This window comes from Meleagris gallopavo, chromosome 1 (assembly GCF_905368555.1).
Source record: "Meleagris gallopavo chromosome 1, MGAL_WU_HG_1.1, whole genome shotgun sequence".
In the NCBI taxonomy this organism is placed as follows: domain Eukaryota; kingdom Metazoa; phylum Chordata; class Aves; order Galliformes; family Phasianidae; genus Meleagris; species Meleagris gallopavo.
The window spans coordinates 178,947,687-178,971,446 of record NC_139404.1 but is presented as its reverse complement, the minus strand read 5'-3'; the positions used below and the strand labels follow the sequence as shown (position 1 = coordinate 178,971,446).

Below are 23,760 nucleotides of genomic sequence, written 5' to 3'. Positions count from 1 at the left end.
GTAGACCACGATTTCCCTGAGTCTTTCGTTTATTTGGTTTCAAGGACTCCACAGAAGGCATTCACAGAACTTGAGATTTAGGATTATAAATGACATTGACTCTAAGGTTGGAAGCCATCTTTCCAAAAAGAGGGAAATGATGAGTGAGATGAAGTACAGAACTATGCAGCAATGTCAGTAACACAAACCATCGTACAGACCTTAGATTACAGACACTAGATTCAATTTCTACTTGTCAGGATATTTGAAAATATATTTTAAACATTGTTTATCTTTGTATTTTTTACTAATAAAATCACAACACTTCAAGTATTGAGATTTTTAAAAATGCCTCATATCACAGAATTTAAAATGCAGAGAATTAGCAGTATTGCCATAATGGTTACCCCAGATATTAGCACAAGAAATAATGACTGGTATGCTTGCAAAATGATTATTTTAATTATACTGCTTAAACTGTAATATCTTTACGTAAAATCAGGGTAAGGGTTTGCATCACAGCTCTTTCAGAATGACAGCTATAACCCGATGATTAATATATAATAATTTAAATTTGAATTTGCATTTTTGGACCATTGCACTGTAATGAGTCACTTCTTTTAATGTGTTCAGTATTATGCAGCTACAAATAAACATTTAAATTATAACTACATTAAATTAGTTCAAAATTAAATTCCATAAAATATGTATAGCTTAGTATAACTTAGTTTATAAAAAAACAAGAGCATATTACTTTAAATGCATATATGTGTTTTAAAGTTTAAAGATGACAAAAATCCTACATTTCAGTTTCAATTTTTCTTTATCACACAAGCTATTTATGTAACACTTGGATTAGACAAACTATTTGAGCACGTCCTCGGTTTTCAGCCTATTTTAATTTCGCTGAAATTTGAGGGATTTAAATATGTCCTTTTGTATTTTACTGAGTATTTATGTCCTGAAGAACTTGCTAAAATGAAAACATGCTTAAATTTTGATGAACTATGAGATATATACTTTATCTGAAGATACTACTCTGTAAGATGAATTCGGGTAAAATGAGTACTTAGAAAAGAAAATGAAGACAGTTACATTACGGAGGTTCATGAATAACTCAGCTGTGCCCGTGAAGATGATTGGGTTTGGAATGGGGGGAAACAAATGCAGAATATCTCATGTGTTGAGATCTGAAGCAGAATATGGCCACTGCAGAAGGCAGGTTGAGTCTACCTTATTTGCAAACAAAAAATGTATTTCCTAAAGATATCCTCCTTAGCCCATTAGTTAAGAGGTTCAAGCTAGCCAGAGATCCTGGGCTAGCCTTTATCTTTATGAATGCACCTGGAGATAGCACTGTGGTAATCATAGAATCATAGAACAGTTTGGTTTGGAAGGGACCCCAAAGATCATCCAGTTCCAACTGCCCTGCTGTGGGCAGGGTAACAGGATGACGGGATGAACAGGAGAAAGTTTTCAGCAGCCTCTGCATTTCTGTTCCCCTGTCACTGTTGCATTTTCTTCCCAGTTCCTTTTACAACTTCCATGTAAGGTACTACTGTAATTCTGTACCATAGTACAGTATATTCTATAATATATACAGTATATACTATAGTATACTATAGTATGTACAGTATATAATACTATAGTATGACTGTACTACTGTACAGCTTTAGCTCACAGGGTAAGGAGCAAACCTTAGTCTGATGTTGGTCCTGGATCACAGAAAAGACAATTTGTGCAGTTACAATACTTTGTAGTTAATGCAGACATCATTGTTAGTAGCCATTATCAACATCATCATCAGTAATGATTCATTAAAGACTGACAAAAACATATTTAAAGAAACAGATCTTTTAAAAAATTCTAATGGAAGTGGATTCAACAAACTTTTTATCATTTAATGGCACAGTTTTGTATCCTGTTTTCCATATACTTGTCTTTTTGCTGCTTATAACTTGATTCCTTTGTACTGAACTATCTTTTCCTCAAATTGTCTTCCTGTAGTTTTGTGGCATTAATTAATCACCTTTGCTACTTCATGGAATTTGGAATTTCCATGAGACTCTGAGTTGGTTTGTGCAGAACAATGATTTTACCTTATGAAAATATGATAATATGCAACTATTTCTGGGATCTTATAAAAATACAAATATATCTAATGTCAATAAGGACATTTTCACTTTGAATCCTTCCTTAAATTCTTTAAATTTGAATTAATACCTGAAGTGCCCTACATAGACTGCTGCCCACCTCTATAAGATCTGAGAGTCTTCTCTCAGGAAAATTAAGTACTTCTATAGTTCTGTAAAACAAAACCCTGCAATATGTTTCTTTTTCTAAAAGCATATTGAGTAAATGTAGACTGTGATAGTACGAAACAGAAACATAGTATAAAGAACATATAAGCCACAGTGTCCTGATGTTGATAACATACCTTTGGAATTAGCTGCTTAGCTGAGTCTGTAAGCCAAATCCAATTAATCTATACATCTATATTTCTTTTTTCTTTATAGAAAGCAGAGATTGCTGTTGCGCCTCTGACCATCACTTTGGTACGAGAAGAGGTCATTGATTTTTCTAAGCCTTTTATGAGTTTGGGGATATCCATTATGATCAAAAAGCCCCAGAAATCTAAACCAGGAGTATTTTCCTTCTTGGACCCTTTGGCGTATGAGATCTGGATGTGCATAGTCTTTGCCTACATTGGTGTCAGTGTGGTCCTGTTCCTAGTTAGCAGGTTTAGTCCATACGAGTGGCATACAGAAGAACCAGAGGATGGGAAAGAAGGACCCAGTGATCAGCCTCCCAATGAATTTGGCATATTCAACAGCCTCTGGTTTTCCCTGGGTGCCTTTATGCAACAAGGATGTGATATTTCCCCAAGGTTTGTGTCAAATCTTTTTACGTTTGCATTTTATCTTCAACACTGAAGCATAAAGCCTCCCTTTTTATTTTCCTGGCAGTGTTTTGAAGTTCATTCTTTAGGAAGCCTTTTCATTTTTCTTGTTTTAATAACTACAATAAGAGTAACAAAATATGCTTTGAATTTCAGCCATTATTGTTTATGTATATCAATATGCATAAATCACAGACAGTTCTCAGAAACAACAGGTACACACGAGAAGAATCCCACTGTGTGGGCTTCAGAGGAATTGTGTTGTTGCTAAATTAGTTCCATTGTATTACAGTTGTGAAATGCACACTATTATGCTACTTAACTTATCTGAACAAATGTCCAATTTCTGTTCCCTATTAAATTCTGCAGCACTGCATCGAGAATATCCCTGTCTACATGAGAGATAATATTTGACCAGCTGTTTGTGACAGCCATGCTGTAGTGCCAAGCTAGGCATTATAGAGTAGTTTACTTCAGATGTAATATATCTCAGTCCTGAATTTCTCAACCTCTTTAGATGTTCTGGGACTTTAGTGTGCAGTAACTACAACTTAATTTATGACCCATTCTTTCAAATTTGAATTAGCAATGAGATTTTAGAGCATCAGCACTGACCTCTAGCTCTGCTATTATTGAAATCAGAAATAATATTGTTGCTGATTAATACTGGATGTATGCTCCTCTTCAAAAGCCTTCACATCAAATTGCAGGTGGTAAAATGGAAATTGTATTTTTTACTTATCCTAAATAACAGTTGCCACAAAAATACCCGCTTCTTAAATAAAAAAATGTGAAATGTTATTACAGTTGTGTTCAGAATGTTTGATAAGTCCTTGTGGTAACTGAACATATGTTATATTGGTCACAGGAACATTTTAATCCTGGAACCAATATAATGCATGTGCAAATCTTTCTTAAAGAGGAAAAAGACAAAGCTACTGATTTGCAACTACTAGGTTTTACTTTTGTCTCAAAAAAGAAATTACCTAGCTAGGATCTTTTACAACATTTTTGCCATGGTAGGCATTTCCTGAAATAAGAACATTGGGATTATTGTTCAAGAGAATTCATACTTCTGTGTCTGTGAGATATATGTATTACTATAGTGGACTGTATACTCTAGGCATTAAGATTAAAAGTGTATATTTAAAATGCAGATAGTCTCCTTTCCATTCTCTGTTAGGTAATGACATATTCAGTAATAATAGTGCCTTCTTTTTTTCTCTTTCTCTCTTTGTGGCTGAAGAGACAGGAAAATGTGCATTATCTTATTCATGTTTAGATCCCTCTCAGGTCGCATTGTTGGAGGTGTCTGGTGGTTCTTCACGCTCATCATTATTTCATCCTACACTGCTAACCTCGCTGCTTTCTTGACTGTTGAGCGAATGGTCTCACCCATAGAAAGTGCAGAAGACCTTGCCAAACAAACTGAAATTGCTTACGGGACACTGGACTCAGGGTCAACCAAAGAGTTCTTCAGAGTAAGTTGGCATACCCATTAGAGCAGCTTTCCCTAATGACCACTCTGATAAAATGCTTGGAAAGGGTGAAGTACCATTACTTTGCAATTATATATAATATGGTTTGTAACTCATGCAATTCTTAATCTACATTTTTACCCCTGACACCTTTTGTTGGAGTTTTCAGTTATTTTAATTCATGGAAAACTTATTGATCCTGTCACATTGGAGAGAAGAGTTTCCCTGAGGGATATTGGAGCCTGTGATAATTAAAGCAGCATTGCACTATTGATTCATTTGAAGCTACAGCACTAAAATGAAGCATTGAAAGTCCATGATGATAATATGTAGTCTTGTAGGTTTTGCTTTTACTTACGGATTTGGCTGCATGCATTTTCCTTTAGGGTCTTAGATAGAAAATGCATTATTTTTAATTTACAGACTTTCAGATGAATAATAAAGAGAAAATATAACTTGAGGGGATGGGGCTGAAGCATTAGGAAATAGCCTAAATAGCCATTCATATGTCTGTGCTGTCGCTATTGATTACTTCATTTTCATTTGCTTTCCTATATATCTGTAGTTGACATGTAAACCTCTTCCTTTGCCAGTCAGAAAGCACGGAGCCTGGGCATTATCAAGAGTATATAATAAATAACCCCTCCTGCTTGATTTCACATTTCCAGCAAATGAAAGTGAAACTTTCATTCATTTCATTTGAAAGTGTGTGAGTTTAGTGTTTGAACATGGCTTTGAATAAATGTAGTAAGTCAGTAATTCTCCCTTGGTAACTAAATGGTTCAAGACAAAAAGTCTAATATTTCTATGAAAGATACAGGTTAAGGCATTTTTAGAAGAAAGAAAAGTTTGTCTTACTGAAAGGGTACTGTTCTGTGTCAGGCACTCCCATGTAGCTTGAATGCTTTCAGTTTGGCCAAACTGAAGTCACTCAACAACATTAGGAATGGAATTTGTGAACTGAAGACAGTATCAGTTCAAAGAGAGTTGATGAGTGTTGTTCAAGAACCCTGTAGTGAAATAATATTTTCATTGTAAGATACAGCCCCACAGAAAACTTGCAGATATTTTCTTGCATATTTTTAAGCTGTAAAAACATGGAGTTTACTCCATAGGACGCCTTATGGGAGTTTACTCTTCAGAGAGTTTACTAGATTTCTTCTGTAGATATTGCAACCTGTATGGGACAAGAGTTTTAGGGTGAAATAAGTCACCCATTGAAGTTTCCTTCTCTTTGCACCAACTCTAGAATGATCCATCAGAAATGGCTAGAGTGCTTGGTAATTCATTTTCTGATGGATATGTTTCAGGGACAGGTGTCTATACCTGTCTTCTTGCACAGTCAGTATGCTGCTATACACCTAAATTCAATGTTACAGATGGTTTCTGAGAGCAGGCTTCGTTATCCCTAAGGTGGTAGAAACACGGCTTTTTATTCTTGGAAGCCTTGATTTTACATCAGACACCTGCCAAAATGGTGGCTTTCAGATACAGAGAGCTCGTCCAAAAACTGAAACACTGTAATTCCTGAGATGGCTGGATTTCCTATTTTCTAGAAAATAGTATAATCCCACAGTATTCCTTTTTATTTTTCTTCATTTATGCTTAACCCATAGATTCTTCTTTAGTTCATTTTGTGCAAATTCTGGCATTTAATTATGAAAATTCCAGTTTTAGTACATTAAAATGTATGCATTTCAGTATTTTTTCAACAGGCATGAAGCTGTGACGATAATTAAAACCATGATACTGAGAACAAAGCAGGTTTATTTAATTATTTATTTATTCACTTCTTACATTCTCAAGAATGTACATTACTTGCTGTTTTTAATGTGATGATGTGATGATACAAAAAAGAATACCCAGGGGAGATTTTAAAGGTCCTTCCCAACCTAAACCATTCTATGATGACTCTATTTCTAAAAATTTTTGCACAAAATAGGGACAAGGATAAAATATCACTGACAGACAAAATTTATACAAGCACTGTTTGCATAATTCATAAACTCAGGCCCCACCTCAAACAATAGTACATGAAGATTTGTTTCCCAATTAATTTGTGTGTGTGTGTGGTTGGAAGCAATCGTCAGTTTTAGAATTAGAGTCATGGATAACTTTTCTTTTAGTGATTACTGAAAGTGATTACTGGCTGTGATCCATCAGGACATTTTCTTATCATTTGATCATTTCTTATCAAAACGTCAGAAAATCAGAACAGACATTCAGTCTGCTTTACATCCTGATTGTAAACAGAAAAAGAAAGTCATTTTAAAGACACAGTAAAGAAAAGTGAGACTTTGATTCCACCAACTATTTACTCTTATTTCCTGTTTTGGAAGCATCAAGAGTTGCACTGTCAGAGCAGCTTGCTCAAGAGGAAGAAACCTTACCTTTAGCAGTCTCAGAAAAGCCCTAAATGAAAATCATCCTATCTTGACTGACTGCAGTGGAAAGCTGCTAAGCTTTCTCATGTGGTAATAAGAAATATCTTCATTTTTCGCTCTGGGTTGACATGTGCAATTTGAATGTTAAAAGTGAAAGCTTGGGAGACAAAAATGTCCTCATAGAGCAAATGTCTTGTTAGACTTTCTGTATTTTTTATCTCTTGATGGAGAAACAAAATAAGATCCAGAAAAAACCATACTTGAATGAAACCTTTTTTTTTAATTGACTTAGGGCATAATTCCATGTTAATAATAGTACTACTTTGTGAGGCATGTTTCTAGTTGTGAAGGAAAGTGACCTATTATAAGTTTACTTCATGAAGTGAATGTTAAGATGTAAGAAATTGTTAGAAGTAAAGGTAAACAAAGGCAAGTAAATATTCCTGAAATGTTGCCTGATTCATTACTGCTCTCTTACTTTTTTTTTTTCTTTCTGTAATTTTAATTGTAATTGTAAAGCAAAGGGCAGACGTGGATGGCTTGACTAAGGCTCTGCTCTTAGCTGCTATTATGTAAATGGCAAGGATCTGTGTCTGCAGTGGAAAGAGAGGATGTGATTATGGATATACACAGCTATTATTAATTTAAGTTTTATTGTGTTGATGGACAAAATGGGATAGGTAGACAAACTAAAAAAAGCATGGATAATTTATGATGTTTTGTTGTATGGTATTTGTATCGAACATTTCTGGCTGAATGATGCTCATTTTCCAGTTAGATGTTCTCTTCTAACGACTTCGTTTCTAAGCCATAATACATTCAGTCAGTATTTGCTCAGGAAAATTACTCCTAACCTATGCAAAGTCTTGGTTCCAGGATTCTTAAAGCCATTCTACATTTAAATAATACCTAGATGACATTATTTTGTATTTGCTCAAACATTCTAAGATCCTTCTGTTTCCTTTAGTGTGGGGCCATATAATAAAGTAATTATTTTCCTGCAGTGCTCAGCACAGCATAGGAATGGGCTGACAGACCAAATCTCACTTTACTTGAAATTCTTGTTGACTCAAAGAAAAGCTTGCATGGCTAGAAAGGTTCTTTTTTTGCCCACACACTGGAGAAGACAAATGTCACGTCTTATTAAATAAAAATACTGGTTAGTGGTCAGCTGCCATGCTGCTGGTTAGCATGTATGTACTGCTGTTGCTGGATGAAGCAGAGGAGTTGCTGAATTAATGTAACAGGCACAGGGAAGCTTCTGATATTGACAGCAGCCTCACCACTGTGGTTTCCAAGTTTAAATTCTACACTTTCTGATGTTTTATTTCCTTATTTATTTATTTTTGGTTAAGGTTTATGATTCCCTTATTCTTTATTTGTGAATACATCACACAATCCCAGTCAGGAAAATCTCCAGCTAAGTCATGAATTCCTGCACATTCCTTGAGCAAGCACATGTCCTAGCCAAGTACTTGCAAGATATAAACCCAATTTATTTATGAACCACTGTTCTAAAAACATACATAATATTTGTTTAAGACAAAATGCTCAGCATTGTATCTCCTTCAGCAGCATATTTTGTACAATTTTCTGTTTTTATCTTTAATTTGAACCATGTCTTCAAATGTACAGAATCTCAATTGAAGTGGAATTGTGGATTGTGAATAAGCAGAAATATTACTTAAGCTATTGTGGTTTCAATGATGTTAGAAGTGGATGTAAGAGCAGAGAATTAACTCAAGATACAGCTCAATATTTATGGAGGAATTCCCTTTTTTTTTTTTTTCTCTTTTCCATATAGGTTTGTTATGGATATCTATTTCATACACAATTCCCTAAAATACTCCTTATAACATTTATTGTGTGAACTGCTTTTATCTAGAAATAAATTCATGCCCTAAATATGCAGTTACTTTATTGTAGCTGGTCTACAAATGATATCTGATTTTATAGTATATCCATTGTTATGCCTTTTTTTTTTTTTTATTAATCATTGGATTCAAAGGAAACCCTTAACAGTCAGATTTTCCCAATACCCATTATTTGAAAAACTGTGATTGATTTTATTTTGAACAGCACCACTGTGAAATGTCACAACATTCTTTTGTTCTAACTTCTTTTTAATTTTCTCCAGAGATCAAAAATAGCAGTGTATGAAAAGATGTGGACCTACATGAAATCAGCAGAGCCGTCAGTGTTCACTAGGACTACTGCAGAGGGAGTAGCTCGTGTCCGCAAATCCAAGGGCAAGTTTGCCTTCCTGCTGGAGTCCACCATGAATGAATACATTGAGCAACGAAAGCCTTGTGACACCATGAAAGTGGGAGGAAATCTGGATTCGAAAGGCTATGGCGTAGCCACACCGAAGGGTTCTCCATTAAGGTGGGTGGAATAGTATAACAATATAAAATGTGTTGTTATAGTATTCCACCTTCCCTGATGTCCCTGATATAGCTATTTTTTTGTTTTGTGTGTGAACATGGTATGTTGTTTTTCTTTTCTTCCATTTCATATTTTGTTTGATCAGCAAAGGTAACAGTTCCTAATTGCAATATGGATTTAACAGCTATAGTTGGCATACCTTTCAAGGCCATATAAAAACCAAACTGGTTGAACACTAGCTACTTGAAGTCAGCCTCAATAGAATTAACATCAGCTATTCTATTTCATTCAGCTTTTTTCACCAAAACCAACCCTTTACAGAGTATTATGCATACATTATTTGCATCAGTAGCTGCATCAATAATAATGCCTACATTTTATGTTTTGTTCATTGATCTTGGCTGCCAATTTCTGAAAAAGAAGCTGCTTTTAACATTTTTTTTTCAATTGTCATCACTTAGAGGCAATTGTTCTTTCATCACAGAAACTTAATTGAATTGCTTCTCTTAAAGCACCTTCTTATTTAGAAAAGAAAAAAAAAAAAAAGGTTTTGTTTCCAGCATAATGCATTTCAGTACTGCCTTCAAAGTCACCAGCATTTTTGCTGTCTTGGTATAAAACACAGTCAAGCAGGAGAGTTTTAGATTCACAAACAGAACATTGTTTGTTGTTCATTTGGATTTTCAAGGAAACATAAGTCTAGGTACTTCTCTGTGTTGCAACTGGCAATATTTACCATTGTGATGTCTTCAGCATTTAATGCAAACAAAAGTTGTCTTTTTCTTATGGTAGACTTGCCAATTTTCTTCAAAGCATAAGAGCAACTAGCAGATTGAGGGAATATGGCCTGTGATGTCTTACAGCAATAGGGTGCATGGGAGTTGGGAGAGGGAATAGCCATGGAACAACCAGCACTCCCTGCAGCAATTTCACTCATGTGCTCACAAGTAGGGGTTAAAACAGTCTCTGGTAACACAGTCACTAGTGAGATAAAGGAGGTGCTGCAGGTGCAAATAGAGACGTTATTTTGAGTAGGAAGTAACTGGGGATATTTGGCTACATTCATGACTGCAGAGGAAACAACTTTACCACTATTCAATTAACTAGGTTAGCTCTTAACTCACTGATCTAACCCGCACACAGTACCACAGACCTCAAGCCTTAGCTGTGCCACACTGATGAGAATGGAAATATCACCATGTCCATCTGCAGCAGAAGAAAAGGGGTGTACATTCAAGGGAATATCAGTCCAGTTATTGTCAGGATTGAATATTAATTTTTGGTCTTTAACATTCAGTACCTCTCAGATTTAAAAACTGACACCTTTGCTATTGAATGGAGTGGTAAGAGAACATAAGGAGATGAGAGAGGGAAAATGTCAACAGTAAAATACTAATTGTAAAGAAATTATGTTCAGAACTCATGGGGCTGTAAAAGCAGAAGACAGTAGATAATAAAAGAGTAGTCAGTTATCTGAGTATTTTTCCAAAGCACACAGACATATATTTTTAATTTTATATTTATAATATATTACTGTCTGTCCTCTCAGTGCTGCAGAGTACCTAGAAGAGTTAGGCAGCACTGCAGTTGAGTGGAGCTGCTTTCCTTGCAGCTTAGATAATAAAGTGCCCAAAGTCAGAGCAAACTTGTTTAGAAATCATTTTAGCTGCTCACGTATATATCCTAGCCATGGTCTGTTTGCCCTGAGCATGCTTTGTGGTGCTCTGTAGTCCTTCTCCGTATTTTCTGCCAAGTATTCAACACCAAATGTAACAGACAGCCTATTATCCTGAGCATTAGCAGCCAGTGGTAGTTATTTTATGTCAAATTTGGGTTTATCTCAGGTTTGGTTGGCTGGCAAGATAAAATACATTAAGAGTAATAGGGCTGAAACATAAAATGGTTAGACCAGAAGGGAAGAGGGCCCATTAAGACAGTTTAATAGGAATAAAAATGAAAAGCCATGACCACAAGGATAAAGTATGAAATCCTGGTTCCATCCCAGATAAAAACAAAGCTTGCATATGTTTCTGTGAGGCCACAATTTGGTCTAAATGGGAATTAGAAAGTATCATTAGGGTGATATGATCAACATTTAGTTTTTCACCTCCTAACTTCAAACATGTTTCATAAAATGGATAGGGAGAATCTTACCCAGGCTGAAAATTGGACCAAATCTTCTTTCAAGCTGTCTCGACTGGCTGTCAACGTCCATGTCTTTCCTGAGCCTTTCTTTCACATGTGCTAAGCTGCTTGTTCTCCTGCTGCACCCCATTCCCTCTCCAGCCCCAGTGACAAACCTCAAGCAACACATTAGTGCTGCTTACCCATTAAAAAACATTAAGGAACTAACTTAATGTTCTGGACAAGAAGAAAGAACAAGCAACACCTCACATGCCTACCACCTGATCCATGTGTTCATGTAGAACTAGTGCTGAGTGAAGAGGGGAGAGGCATCTTAGCCGTGTGCTTTTGAACAGAAAAGACTCAACTGTACTTTTTAACTGCATGCTTCAGTATTTCCTGAGCTGTTTGGAACCATAGAGTGTGCTGGGTTTACTATTTTGATTGCTACTGGTCAAATGACTTATGTAACCGCTGCCAGCACAGATAATTGCAAATATTGAACACACACTTTGAAATTCATGAAGGGCAGACTAGCTCAGCTCATTACATATCATAGTCAAAAGACATAATTTGCTGTGGGAGTTGAAAATTTTATGTTCTACTTAATTATCATAACTTCCTTTTGGAATTATGTGTTTACCATAAATTACTTAATGTAGCTCAGAAATAACTGCAAATAACATATAAATGTTAAAAATTCTCGCTCTATTCTTGGGTTGTTTGGGACCATGGAAAAATATAATTTTTTTTAAATGAATTATTCATGGCAAATTATTTACTAAGCTCTTTTAACACCTATTTCACTTGAAATAGGTGTTCACTTCACTGTTCTTAATCTTCATCCTATCTACAGTGATTGCAAATCAGGAGTTTCTTCACTAAAAATGTATTAACAGCTTCATTTAATATTGATATGATTATATGGAAAATCAGGCTATATTTTCACATATGTAGCACAGACAGAAAGTGGAGGAAGTATAATCAGATTTCTTCCGTTTACAATGATTTCCAGCCATCACATCACTGGTCTTATGTTCATTAGAGTGCACATACCCATCCCTTTGCTCATACAGATGAAATCCACCCTTCAGAGTGACCAACGACCGGTCTCTCTATTGCTCATGACCCTGCGCATGAGCGGGTTAGTGGATTTTAATTTGAAACTCTTCTTTATTGGATTCCATGCCTCACTCCTGCAGTGTTCAACCAGTAGTTATTGGCTAACTTAAATGATTTATTCTCGGTGCTGGTGGAGTAGTAGGACTCATGCATATATATCACTGGGTGGAAGAGAATGAGAAATGCCTGATGTGTGCTTCTTTTATGCCCAGTGGGCAGTATCACACTGCACATCATGTTTGTCTCCTTCCTTCCTGCCTTTTCAGTGATATTCATTTATAGATAATACGGTAAAAGCCTAACACATCTGAAAAGGAATGTGAGATTGAGGGCAAAGATTCATCACAACAAAAACTGAGTTTCTTTCATAGCACTACCCAGTCGTCCCTACTGTTTCTTCTTCCTACCACGGTAGGTATCTGTCCAAAACTACTGTGTAGTAATCAGTGTGACATAAAGAGTGTTTTTCTTCAATGGTTGTGTATTGAAAGTTGGTTAAGAGAGAGCTGCTGGTCTGTTTAGCCACACCTGCCTTTGTAAAGGTGGTGTTGTTAGAAGATGGGCTAGTAGCCAGACTTCTGGTCACTGTGTACCACAGCTGGCTTGTTGGCCTTGCCATGCACAGTAATCTGTGTCTCTACAGGGCGGTACCTGGAGGCCTTTCGCAGTGCAAATTCTGTACCTTGCATGCTTGTACTCTTCTGTTTTGGTTATGTAGGCATCATAAACATGTTTGAATAGATGAAAATGGAAGTTCTTTGCTCTTAAGAGTAAAGGAAGAGTAAGCAAGGGCAATATTATCTTAAAAGCACTGCTTTTTGTACTTTGAAGCTCTTTGATGCAAGGATAACAGGTTGAGCTAGAACATTGTTGTTGCCACGACTGCTTTCACTAAGGACATTGTGCTGGGCTGGCCTGCAGCCCACAGCATGAAGTGTGAATGGGTGCAAGGTGGTCAGGTTATGAGTGCTGGTGAGGCTCTTTGAGTCCTGCTCAGTGTGAGTGGTAGAATTAATCTGCCTAAATAATTAACAATTGTTGTGTGAATAAATGTGCTGATGAGATGGAAATTGGTGGGATTGATGGTGGCTGTTCACAAACATGATCAAATCCAGAGCTGTATTAATTCCTGCTATTGACCTTACAGTGAGTGTTTACAGATACAAATCTGGGATTCCATATTTCGTTGTTCAATCTCTATTCTTTATGTATAGCAAAGAATAATTTCAACTTGACTTTAGAAGGAAGTGAGGAAGGAGAACAGGGCCATGTGGCCGAAATGCTAGTTCTTCACCCCTTCCTCGCTGTGTTTTTTATAACGTGTGGTGGGAAACATGGGAAAGGCATTGGTGAAGCAGGTGATGTGGATGTAATTTTCTGATTGTTGGTATGAAATGCAGAAGTGCAATGAGAGCAAAGCCATGGATTTTAATTTCTAGCCCTCACAAGGAAGGAATCTTCTGGAGAATGGGTGAAAAGGCATCCCCAGGGTGCCCTGCCAACATCTTAAGCATTCACTCATTTGAATGCAGAACCTGAAAGAGTTTTATCTACAGTGGGGTTTCTGTGATGTAAGGATCTTTTTTCTTGAGGTTACTTGTGAGTTTATGTGAATAAGATAAATATCCATTATGAATGGGGGTCTCTGTGTGGGGAGCTTTGCAACCTACTGTCTTGATATTAGTAACTTTATAACTAAATCCAAGTTTTCTTGAGGCAAATCTCCAAACTGTTGTCTAGCTGTCCATCTATCTGGCAGTTCGGTGTCAGTGCAGAAATAGGTTCTGTGGGGACAGGTAGATCACTCTTTGAAGTAATTCAGAGATATATTGATGTATTTTTTGTTTTTTATTTTTGGCAGGACACAGAAAGTGCCATGAGTGCAGCATCATGGACACTGATGAGGTGTTTTCTCTAGAAAATAAACTCTATAAACACTTTTTACTGCAATTTTGTGGTTTAAGTCAGGATTGTTTTGATTTCCTAACTTTCCACTTGTAAAATTTACAAGAACAAAACTCTCCAAGTAAAAGATTTTACTTAAATGTATTTGCTTGTTCATCCTGTAGTGGAGCTCTTTGTCCAAACACTTAGTGCATTTATAAATGTTTCCTTTTTTTCTTTTTTTTTTTTAATTGGACTCTTTTCTTACTCAAACATAAGACTCTTATCTTTGTTAAAAATTAGAAAGTTAACACATGAGGCATCACTGTGGAACAGTGGAACCTAGGACTCTGTTCTCTGCTATCTCTGCTGTCAAGATCTTTTTTTTTTTTCTTTTTAAAACAGAAATTCTGTTTTCAGACAGAAATTATCAAAAATAATCCAGGTAACAAAAACTAAATATGCCTCTGAGGCTCAGCTGAAGGAACAACTTGCTAACATTCATTGCCAGACTTTCTGTTGACTGATTTTCTTTTGACCCCTGACTTTTACATTCCTTGCTAAAGAGTGGCCCACTCTCTGCCTTTTTACCTAGTAAATGTTATTTTTAGTTGACAGAAAACCCAATGCATTCTGAAGGATTTGACCTGTCTGAGAAATATCCATGCTATAAGTTCTGACAGTGCATGGGTAATGGGGTGTTAATTCGTGCCTTGTTATGCCTAAAGTAAAGGGAAGAATATTATGTGAAGTCATACAGTATGATCTACACCATCAGTCAAAATGGGATAATGTTTACATTATGCATTAGATGTTACAGATCACATTCCAGTTTTCAAATCATTTTGCATCATAGAAACAAATGACCTTATAAAAACTCAGTAAGAAAAACTCTTGACTAAAATTCTGTTCTTGAAAATACCAACACAGTGCCTGGAACTATGCTGGGATTCCTGTTTTCTCAGCTTCCCCTTGCTTTAAAAGAATAGAAGTCAAACTCAGTGATTTTGCACCACTACCTCATTTTTATCATCCATTATTCACCAATTGTTTCTATATGTTTACAGCAACCATAAACAACACCAGTTTCTAGCTCCTATGGTGCTCTTCTGAAATGATTTCTACCATGGTGATGCTGCTTATGGGCAAGACTTGGCATTCTGGTAGAGTAAAAGAAACACATTAAAAAAAAAAAAAAAAATTGTTCTTTCTGTATCTCTTCTCAGTGTGAAGATCATTCATTTCCAAAATCTGAGGAGGTACAGAGCTACATGGTGGTACCTCTGCTCCTGTCGATCTATTCCTTACTCTCAGGGAAGATCCTGGGATCTTAGTGAGACAAGTTGTGAAATGAGGTTTTTGAGCAGGTCTTAAAGGACGAAGTGGAGATATTGCAGTGAGGAGTGCAGTGATACACGCTGTGGAAACAGCAATGAAACTTCTGCCTACAAGGTAATCTTTATCTAAACATTGTAATAGCAGCAGATATTTTTAAATTTGCAGCAGATCTCAGTGAGGTTAAACCACCATTCTGCCTTTTCATCTTCAACGTTGGCTTAGCAGCACAATGAGTTACCTTTTTTCCTTCATCGTCCTTTTTTTTTTTACAAAATATTTAGACAGGAGCTTTGTCCTTCTGATACACAGTGATTGCTGAAGGTGAAATTTCTGTGCTCTTATAGAAGCATTGAGGGGACCATCAGCATCTGCAGAAGAAATGAAGGCACCAAAAAAAAAAAAAAAAAAATCATGTTTCTTCTTTTGTTCTTTTGTTTGTCTGCTCCAGGATTATTTGAATGCAAACAAAATAGGAGCTACCAAATCTGACCAAATGAAGTCTGTCAGGTCGTTTGCTTCCATGTCAGGTAAAAATGGGATGCATATAAATAAAGCATAATCAATGAATTTCCCTAAAACTATCAGTGAAGAACTAGAATCTCTCAAAAAGATGGATTTCGTGGCTGCGCATGTCTTACTGACTTTCTGGAAGTTTGCCTACCCTTGGTAAGCATTAATCCCCAGAGTATGCCAGTGGGATACAAAAAAGGGTTATCATTGTTTCCCATCTACAGATACTTGGAGGAAAAACTCTGCTTCTTGGCACTTCAGAAGTAAATTTCTCCTGTCCTTTTCCCTGCTATTTCCCCAGTTTCTTGCAAAGCAGCTCAGCAGAGAGCAAGATACAGCTCTTTATATTTTAACAATGCAGCTTGTTATTATTTCTCCTTTTTATTACAACTCTTTGGCTGTTTAGGTGTCAATTTCCAGGAAACGGACAGGCTTCAGAGTATGTATTCATTAAAGGCACAATCCAGCCACCCTTTGAAGTTGATGGTACAATTCCCATCAAGTAAAAGATCTATCCCACTAAGACAGTAATTGTCCAGGTAAATTGTAGCTAGACTAAAGCAAGGGAGCAGGGCTCTGAAAAGCATCTCAGCAGCTTTTAACAATACCTCTCTGTGGAAGTGACATTTGGGAAACAAATAGCACCTTCACAACAGCATGCAATTAATCTTTGTGGTAGTTGCAAAACTGACCACTTCCATTTGATGCTAAGTACCAGATGGACTTCCAAGAGACAAAAAAAAAATGGCCATTTAGTTTTTTCTATGCAGCCTTGGCTCTTGCAAGAAATCCAAAATCAGAAGTAGGAAAAAGTTTCTTTTCTTTCTCACATAATTTAAGTGAGCTGAGTATTTTCATCACTCAGCACACTGAGTCATGGATGGGTTGAACATCCCAGAATGCAAAGTGGAAAACTCTTCCCAACAAAGCATAAAGAAAAAAAAATCAGCTCTAGTATCTATTTTCCCACATCAACAAGATATTCCCAAGGTGCTCAGGTTCCAGATAAAAATAGACATAGATGTATCTCACAAACCAACATGAGTTAAAAAGATTTAATAGAACAAATGCTTGTGATCGATTGGTAGTCATTTCTCTGAATTGGTCTACCTTGCATGTGGTAGGAAGTAGAGCCAAAACTTCTGCTCTTTTATTCAGTTAGTTGCCTTCAAATATCCTCTGTGCAAGTGTGTCGGTATTTTTATAGCTAGAATACTTACTCCCATCTTCTGCTTCAATTCTTCTGCTATCTTTTCCATTTAAGTCACAAAGTACTTAAAACTGAAAAAGGTTTTAGCTTCTGTGTAACTATACTTTTTAGCACATCACATGATGCTGAACAATTCTCTCTGCTCTTTTGTTGAGCGAGACTCCCTTTTAACAGCTTTCAGCAGGACTGTCAATTTTCTATAGTCAACGTTTTAGTACAATTTTCCTTCCACTTCTTTAAAGCCAAAGGTCGTCTGGATGAAAGTGGAGTTATAGGTCCCAGCGTGACCTGATACAGAGACCTATTTTATTGTTACACTTCAGTTATTTCTTTCCACTCTGAAAAGACATGAGAAAAGAGTAATCTGTCTCTAAGACTCAGAGGAGAAAAGGTTTGGGGTTCCTTCCTTCCTTCCTTCCTTCCTTCCTTCCTTCCTTCCTTCCTTCCTTCCTTCCTTCTTCTTTCCCTCCTTCCTTCTTCCTTCCTTCCTTCCTTCCTTCCTTCCTTCCTTCCTTCCTTCCTTCCTTCCTTCCTTCCTTCCTTCCTTCTTTCCCTCCTTCCTTCTTCCTTCCTTCCTTCCTTCCTTCCTTCCTTCCTTCCTTCCTTCCTTCCTTCCTTCCTTCCTTCCTTCCTTCCTTCCTTTTTTATTTTTCATGGAACCAGGAATAGCATCTATTCAGGAAGACCCAACTCACTTGCACCTTCGAATATGAGCAGCAGGAATGACCAAAGTCTACAGGTGAGAGTGGCCCCAATATCTGGCAGCCCATCTGTTATCTTAAGGATAGGCTTCACGTCTTCATAATTATATATTTCAGTACATTTCAATCTTTTGCTTATATGGTTCGATCTACTAAAGCCAAAATTCGCAACCATATGCACCTTAAGAGAGATTTCTATATTTAGAATTAGATGTTTGGCTTCTTTGGTATGGATGCAGGCAACTAATTTTACACACATCAGTATGGGAATTCTTTATATAGCATCTTAGGTTGTCTCAACTGTGTGGTTCAGATCAATTTTGGATCTTAAAACTGAGTCTATAGAAAAACTCATTGGATATGGTTGGAAATCTGTAAATTATTTCCTACAGAATATTTAAACTTCTTGTGTGTAAGTTAAATCACTCTCATGTTAGGTGCCTACACGCAAGCATTTCCTTGGCAATTGCAATTTTTTTCATGTTTTTATATTATAAACAAAAATTTTGAATTTGAATCTTTTCACAAAAGCTTTTTACTGGTTGCAACACACACACACACCCAAAAAAAAAAAAAAAAAAAAAAAAAAAAGGCAAGAGCTAGGATATAGGTTAGTGCTTCTCTCTTTGCTGGTTTTAACAAAGAAAATTATGACCTTTTGTGTGTAACGTCTGGGACCAGCCCACATTCAGATGCTCTGTGCTAAGATCTAGCTCCTAATGTTTCAATCAATGTGTAACTATCTTAGTTACATTCTAACCTTACCTGCTGATAAGAAGTTTGTTGTTTTTTTTCTGTTGTTCCTTTAAATCACACATGACAATTGGATCTAGTTGTGTAGAGTTTAAATAATGTGAATTCAGGCTGTGAAAGTGTTGAAAGTGAACAGAAAATCATCAAGGTTTCTTGAAGACTTCAGAATTTTTCCTATCACAGATAATTAAACAGACTGCTACTTTTGGCATCTCTTTAGGAGAGTGGGCAATTATCCAAGGTTGTTTCCAATTAGAGTGCTTTTAGTTCATCCAATTTGTAGGCCACAAGAGAAGATATTTTGGCATCGAATGAAATAATTGCAAACATTCAGACCATATCTTGAGTACTGCATCCTTTCTTGGTCCTTAATTCAAGAAAAGCATCAATAAATTAAAGCAATTTCTGCAGAAGTTTGTCAAGGAGCTGGAGCATGTGACATGTGAGTAGAGGCTCAGGAAGCTGGCTTGCCCAGCCTGGGAGAGAAGGCTTTGGGGAGGAGCTGACCAAGGTCTCCAGTGTGTCTGAGGAGGTCACTGAGAAAATGGATTTGGACTCTGCAGCAGTGCAGGTCAAGAAGGTGAAAGGCAATGGACATAAAATGAAACAGGAGAGATTCAGCCTGGATGTAAGGAGAAATTTTTCCCTGGTAAGGATAGTCAAACAGTGGCAAAGGTTACCCAGAGAGGCTGAGCACTGTCCATTTTTAAAGGTTTTCAGGCTGGGCAAAGCCATGAGCATCCTGTCTACTCTCAGAAATGACCTGCTGTGAGCAGGAGGCCAGCAGGAGACATTCTAAGGTCCCTTCCAGTCTGTGCTATCCTGTAATCCTTTTGTGGCAATTACAGATTGAACATCTCCGGCTGTCACATTCAACCTCCTGGAATTCCAGGATTATCTGGAAAGTGTCAGGAGCTTATGGAGCAGAATGTTTGTTGCTCTTTTAGTATCTGGTCATCTCTGCTTGTACCAAAGCTGCTCCTAGCCACCAGGCTTCAGTGACAATTTCTGCGAATCACAGGTCAGTTAGGTTGTTCTTGTCTAAATCCCAGTCACATGCTAGAAGAGCAGAAGAGTAAGGGTAAGTGAGCTGAATGAAACAAGCAGCATTGCTTTGTATCTCTTCTTTCTCAGGACACATGGAACACCTAACTTCCTAAGCAGCCTTGTAGAATTTCTGAGTGGTTGATAAGCTTTGTGGAACCCCTAACACCGAGGTCAAAAAGTGATTTTTTTATTGTGGAAGTCAGAGTCCTCAGTTTGGCTGTCCCCCACTTTCATCAGGGTGTGCAGAAAAATCAGAAATGTTTCATGGTTAAAGACTGAGTTGAGAGAATTCAGGCACAGTTGTTTAAGCTGTAGTCCGGCTCTAGGAAGTAAGTAACTTCATTGTGAGGACAGAAGGCTAAATTTTGTAAATTCTTGCCTGAGAAGGCCCAAAGATTTCTGAGAGGCAATGAAATGTGCTTGACTGAGCATGAGGCTGAAAGTCATGTCAGACTGATGAGCTTAATTGTGATCTTGCTCTCATCTCCCAGGAGACTTGGAGGAAGTCAGTTCACCTTATGACTTGAATTTCACCTTTGCAAATTGAAGGTAATAACAATTGCCCATCAGACTTAGAGGGATTGTGAAGATGAATTGCATAGTGTTTACTATGCTGTGAATATGTAAAGTCTGTTCTTACTTCAGATATTGGCATTATTAACTCAAATCCATGGAGGTGTGTGCTTCAGAAACCCCACAGTAAATTTCTCAGTCTTTGATCAAAGAGACAGTTTTAGAAACAAAACAGTGGGAATGGCTAATTAACTAATGGCTTATAAACAGCAGTCTTTGAACACACATTGTTCTGTCTTCCCTCTAGAAAACAACAGCAGAAATCTCCTTCACAAGTGGATGTCATTCCCTCCAGTTTTTTTAAAATGGAGTGGCATGATGGCATGTGTTCAGGGCAATAATTGCATTAGTTAGATCTCTCTGTCTACTGTGGAGATCCTTTCCATACCTGTTTTTTTTCTCTCTCTCTGTAGACTGGCTGCCTGTGAAACACTGGAAGTGTTACTGTGACTGTGTACTTGTGACTGTGTAGACTGCCTGGTTACGAGTGCAGGTGCCTTTGCATTTTCTGCTGTGTGCATATCTGTACCAGTGATCACAACATTTATAGAGCTGGTTGCCAAAGGGATTCATTTGTCCTTGTGTGACAATTTCACCTGATCTTGGACTGATGTTCAACTGATGTTCAACTGGCTTCAGGGCATTTTAATTATCAGCATACTGGTTATTGGATTGGCCATCTCGTCTGATTGCTGGCACCGTTTATGTTTGTCTCAGCCTATCAGATCTTCTCCATTAACTTTTGCAATAATATTCAGACAGAAAGTCCTAGGAACTCTTCCAGCTAATCCCTATTTTGGCTGCTGACCAAATAAGGCTTTATATGACACAACTGTAATTGCTTCATTTGTACGGTATTGATCGGCCATTAGGCAAAACACAAGCCAGCATTTCACTAAGGCTCAAGTAATGCAGTATTATTTATTGTTTGCATTGCAGTTCAGCTAGGGTTCCCACCTGGGAATGGACCCCTGGTGTTTCTCTCAGTCCCTGTTTCTACTTAAAATAATGTACTTCAAAGTGCTTTCATTATAATTAGACCAAAGCTTAAGAAATCATCTCTTAGCTGGGATCTTTGCATTTGTTGCCTTTCTTCTAATCCTTTTTTTTCTGAAGAATGTGACTTCAGTATGAAGTCACAAAGAAGCATGTAGCAGTACAGAAATCTCTCAGAACTCTTCTCAGTCTAAGTTTAGATCTCATAACAGTATCTTAGCCATGCAGATCTCACTAGGTAGTGTCTTCTTTTGGAAACAGTAAAAATCAGCTAATTTCTCAGTGTTATCAATGGCTTCTGACGTGTTGGCCATGTCATTTTAATACCTTTGTGGACACTGATGTTGGTGAATGAACTCTCTTAGAAGTAAACTTCATTTTCCCTTATATTTTTCCCATACCTGGTTACTGCCCTAACAAGGAACAATTACTGAACAAAAGTAGAGTGCTTGTTTAACAGCATTTTCAGCACCGTGCAGTATGCTGACAGTATTTAGCTTTACAGTCATTTCATGCTTCTTTCTCACTGAGGTGAGACTGGGACAGCTGAAAGTCCAAACAGACAGAAGACTGATGCTCATTGGAAACAGTCCCTAAGCTGACAGTGATGTAGTTTGTGAAAAAGATGTGAATGAATGCTCAGTCATGCATCTTTATGTGTAGCAATTCCTCCATTCCTGATATGGAAAAAGCAAAATATGCTAACATACAGGTGAAATTCTCTTATTTTTTCATAGATATTCTATTTCAAAGAAAACCTAATAATAATTAATAATAATTATTAATAATTAACAATAATTAATACTGAAAACTAATAATTTAATGTGATTTAGGTATGCCAGTTAATACTAGTGATGCACCAGTCACTAGTACAAGATATTTAAATTACTTTAAATTCAGTGTAGAGGAAACAATAAATAAATAAGCTGGCAGTAGCAATAGTAACTATTGTTGTCTATCTAAGTTACTGAAGACAACCATATTTTACTGGACTAAGTGTTCATAAAAAGTAAAGATTAGCATTACAAAGATATTTCTGGAAAAGGAAACAGCGTTATTTGAGCCTTTATAGAACCAAAACCATCATGCTTGCATATAATTTATCTTATTAATATAGTTGAAATTCTAAAGACACAGAACAGAAGACAGCATGCCAGAAGTGAAAAATTATTTATTTCATCATCTTACGTACCCCGAGATAAACACTATTATATTGATTTGTTAGGTTTTTTTCAATCTACTCATTTGTTGTGAGGGTTGCGTTTGAAAAGTCCTTGATATTTTCAAGTAAAAGTTCGATTTTCACATTATTTTGTTGTATAAACTCTGCTGCATATCAAGACAGATAACAATGTCTTAATCGTAAATATCTCCAACATTTTAACTAGTTGCTGTTCTGACCTCTTGCTGCATGCAAGAAAGGAAATGCATCATAAGGAATAGGATAACAGGAAAAGATCGAAATGGTCATGTAAAATTAGGTGTAGTCGCTTGTAGTCATATTACCATTCTGTGTTTACAAGATTCAGCCTAGCCTAACTGAAAAGTTGCAGAAGCCTGATAGTGCAGTCTTTTCAAATATTACCAAATTTGGACCAGTTTCTAAAAATGCTAGAGAAGCTCAATGGTGCATAAAGAAAGATCTTGGGATTATTATATTACTTGCCTTGCTAACCAGGAAACATAGGATCATATGGCACATTGAGAAATGATGGTGGATAGGAATCAGAAAAACTAATATTTATATTGAGTCTCACAGGATATTTTGCTTTCTATGGTGCTTAGTGAGTCAGCAATGAGCCCTGGCTTTCTGGAGGTCACAGTGCCGTTTCTTCTGAAGGAAGATGATTCAGCCCAGAGCTAGGTCTTCCCACAGATGAAAGCTGTGAAATTCTCAGTTCAAGGCACAATATTTCTGCCACTGCTGGGACACATTAATGGAGTGAAAAATTAAAAGCTGCTGAAATGGCTGCCATGCACTTTGTGCAGGAAGTTTTTGATGTACCCAAGTCTTCCTCCTTGCTGGGTAGCCAGAGTGTGTGATGTTAATAGCAAATGTTAATCCACCAGTGATATCAAATTTATTGAGATGAATATAGAGAAGAAACAAATTTCTGGAATGTAAGAAACTATACCTTATTTCTCTTCAGTAAGCACTGAATTGCCTCCAAATGAGATACGTTTTTCCTGCTCTCATCCTCAATGAAAATATTTGTTCCAGGACACTCAAAAGCATAAACTTAGAATGTCTTAAAAATATACCTAAGATATTATGTAAAACACATTTAAATTTGCTGGCCAACATCAGTAATGTTGAATAATGTTTTCAGTCCTGTGGAAAACAAGCCATCCACTCAAACAAACAAACAACAACAAC

The 23,760-nt window shown here is 36.9% G+C and overlaps 1 protein-coding gene across 6 annotated transcripts in view; it reads left to right on the top strand.

The window, feature by feature from the left end:
- GRIA4 (glutamate ionotropic receptor AMPA type subunit 4) overlaps positions 1–23,760 on the top strand; it is a 229,016-nt gene that overhangs the window by 179,198 nt on the left and 26,058 nt on the right. For all 6 annotated transcript variants that reach the window (XM_085216278.1, XM_085216276.1, XM_085216281.1 and 3 more), the window contains 3 exons: positions 2,496–2,866; positions 4,161–4,359; positions 8,878–9,125. In XM_085216278.1, the coding sequence (XP_085072404.1) occupies positions 2,496–2,866; positions 4,161–4,359; positions 8,878–9,125 (818 nt within the window). The remainder of the gene's footprint in view (positions 1–2,495; positions 2,867–4,160; positions 4,360–8,877; positions 9,126–23,760) is intronic.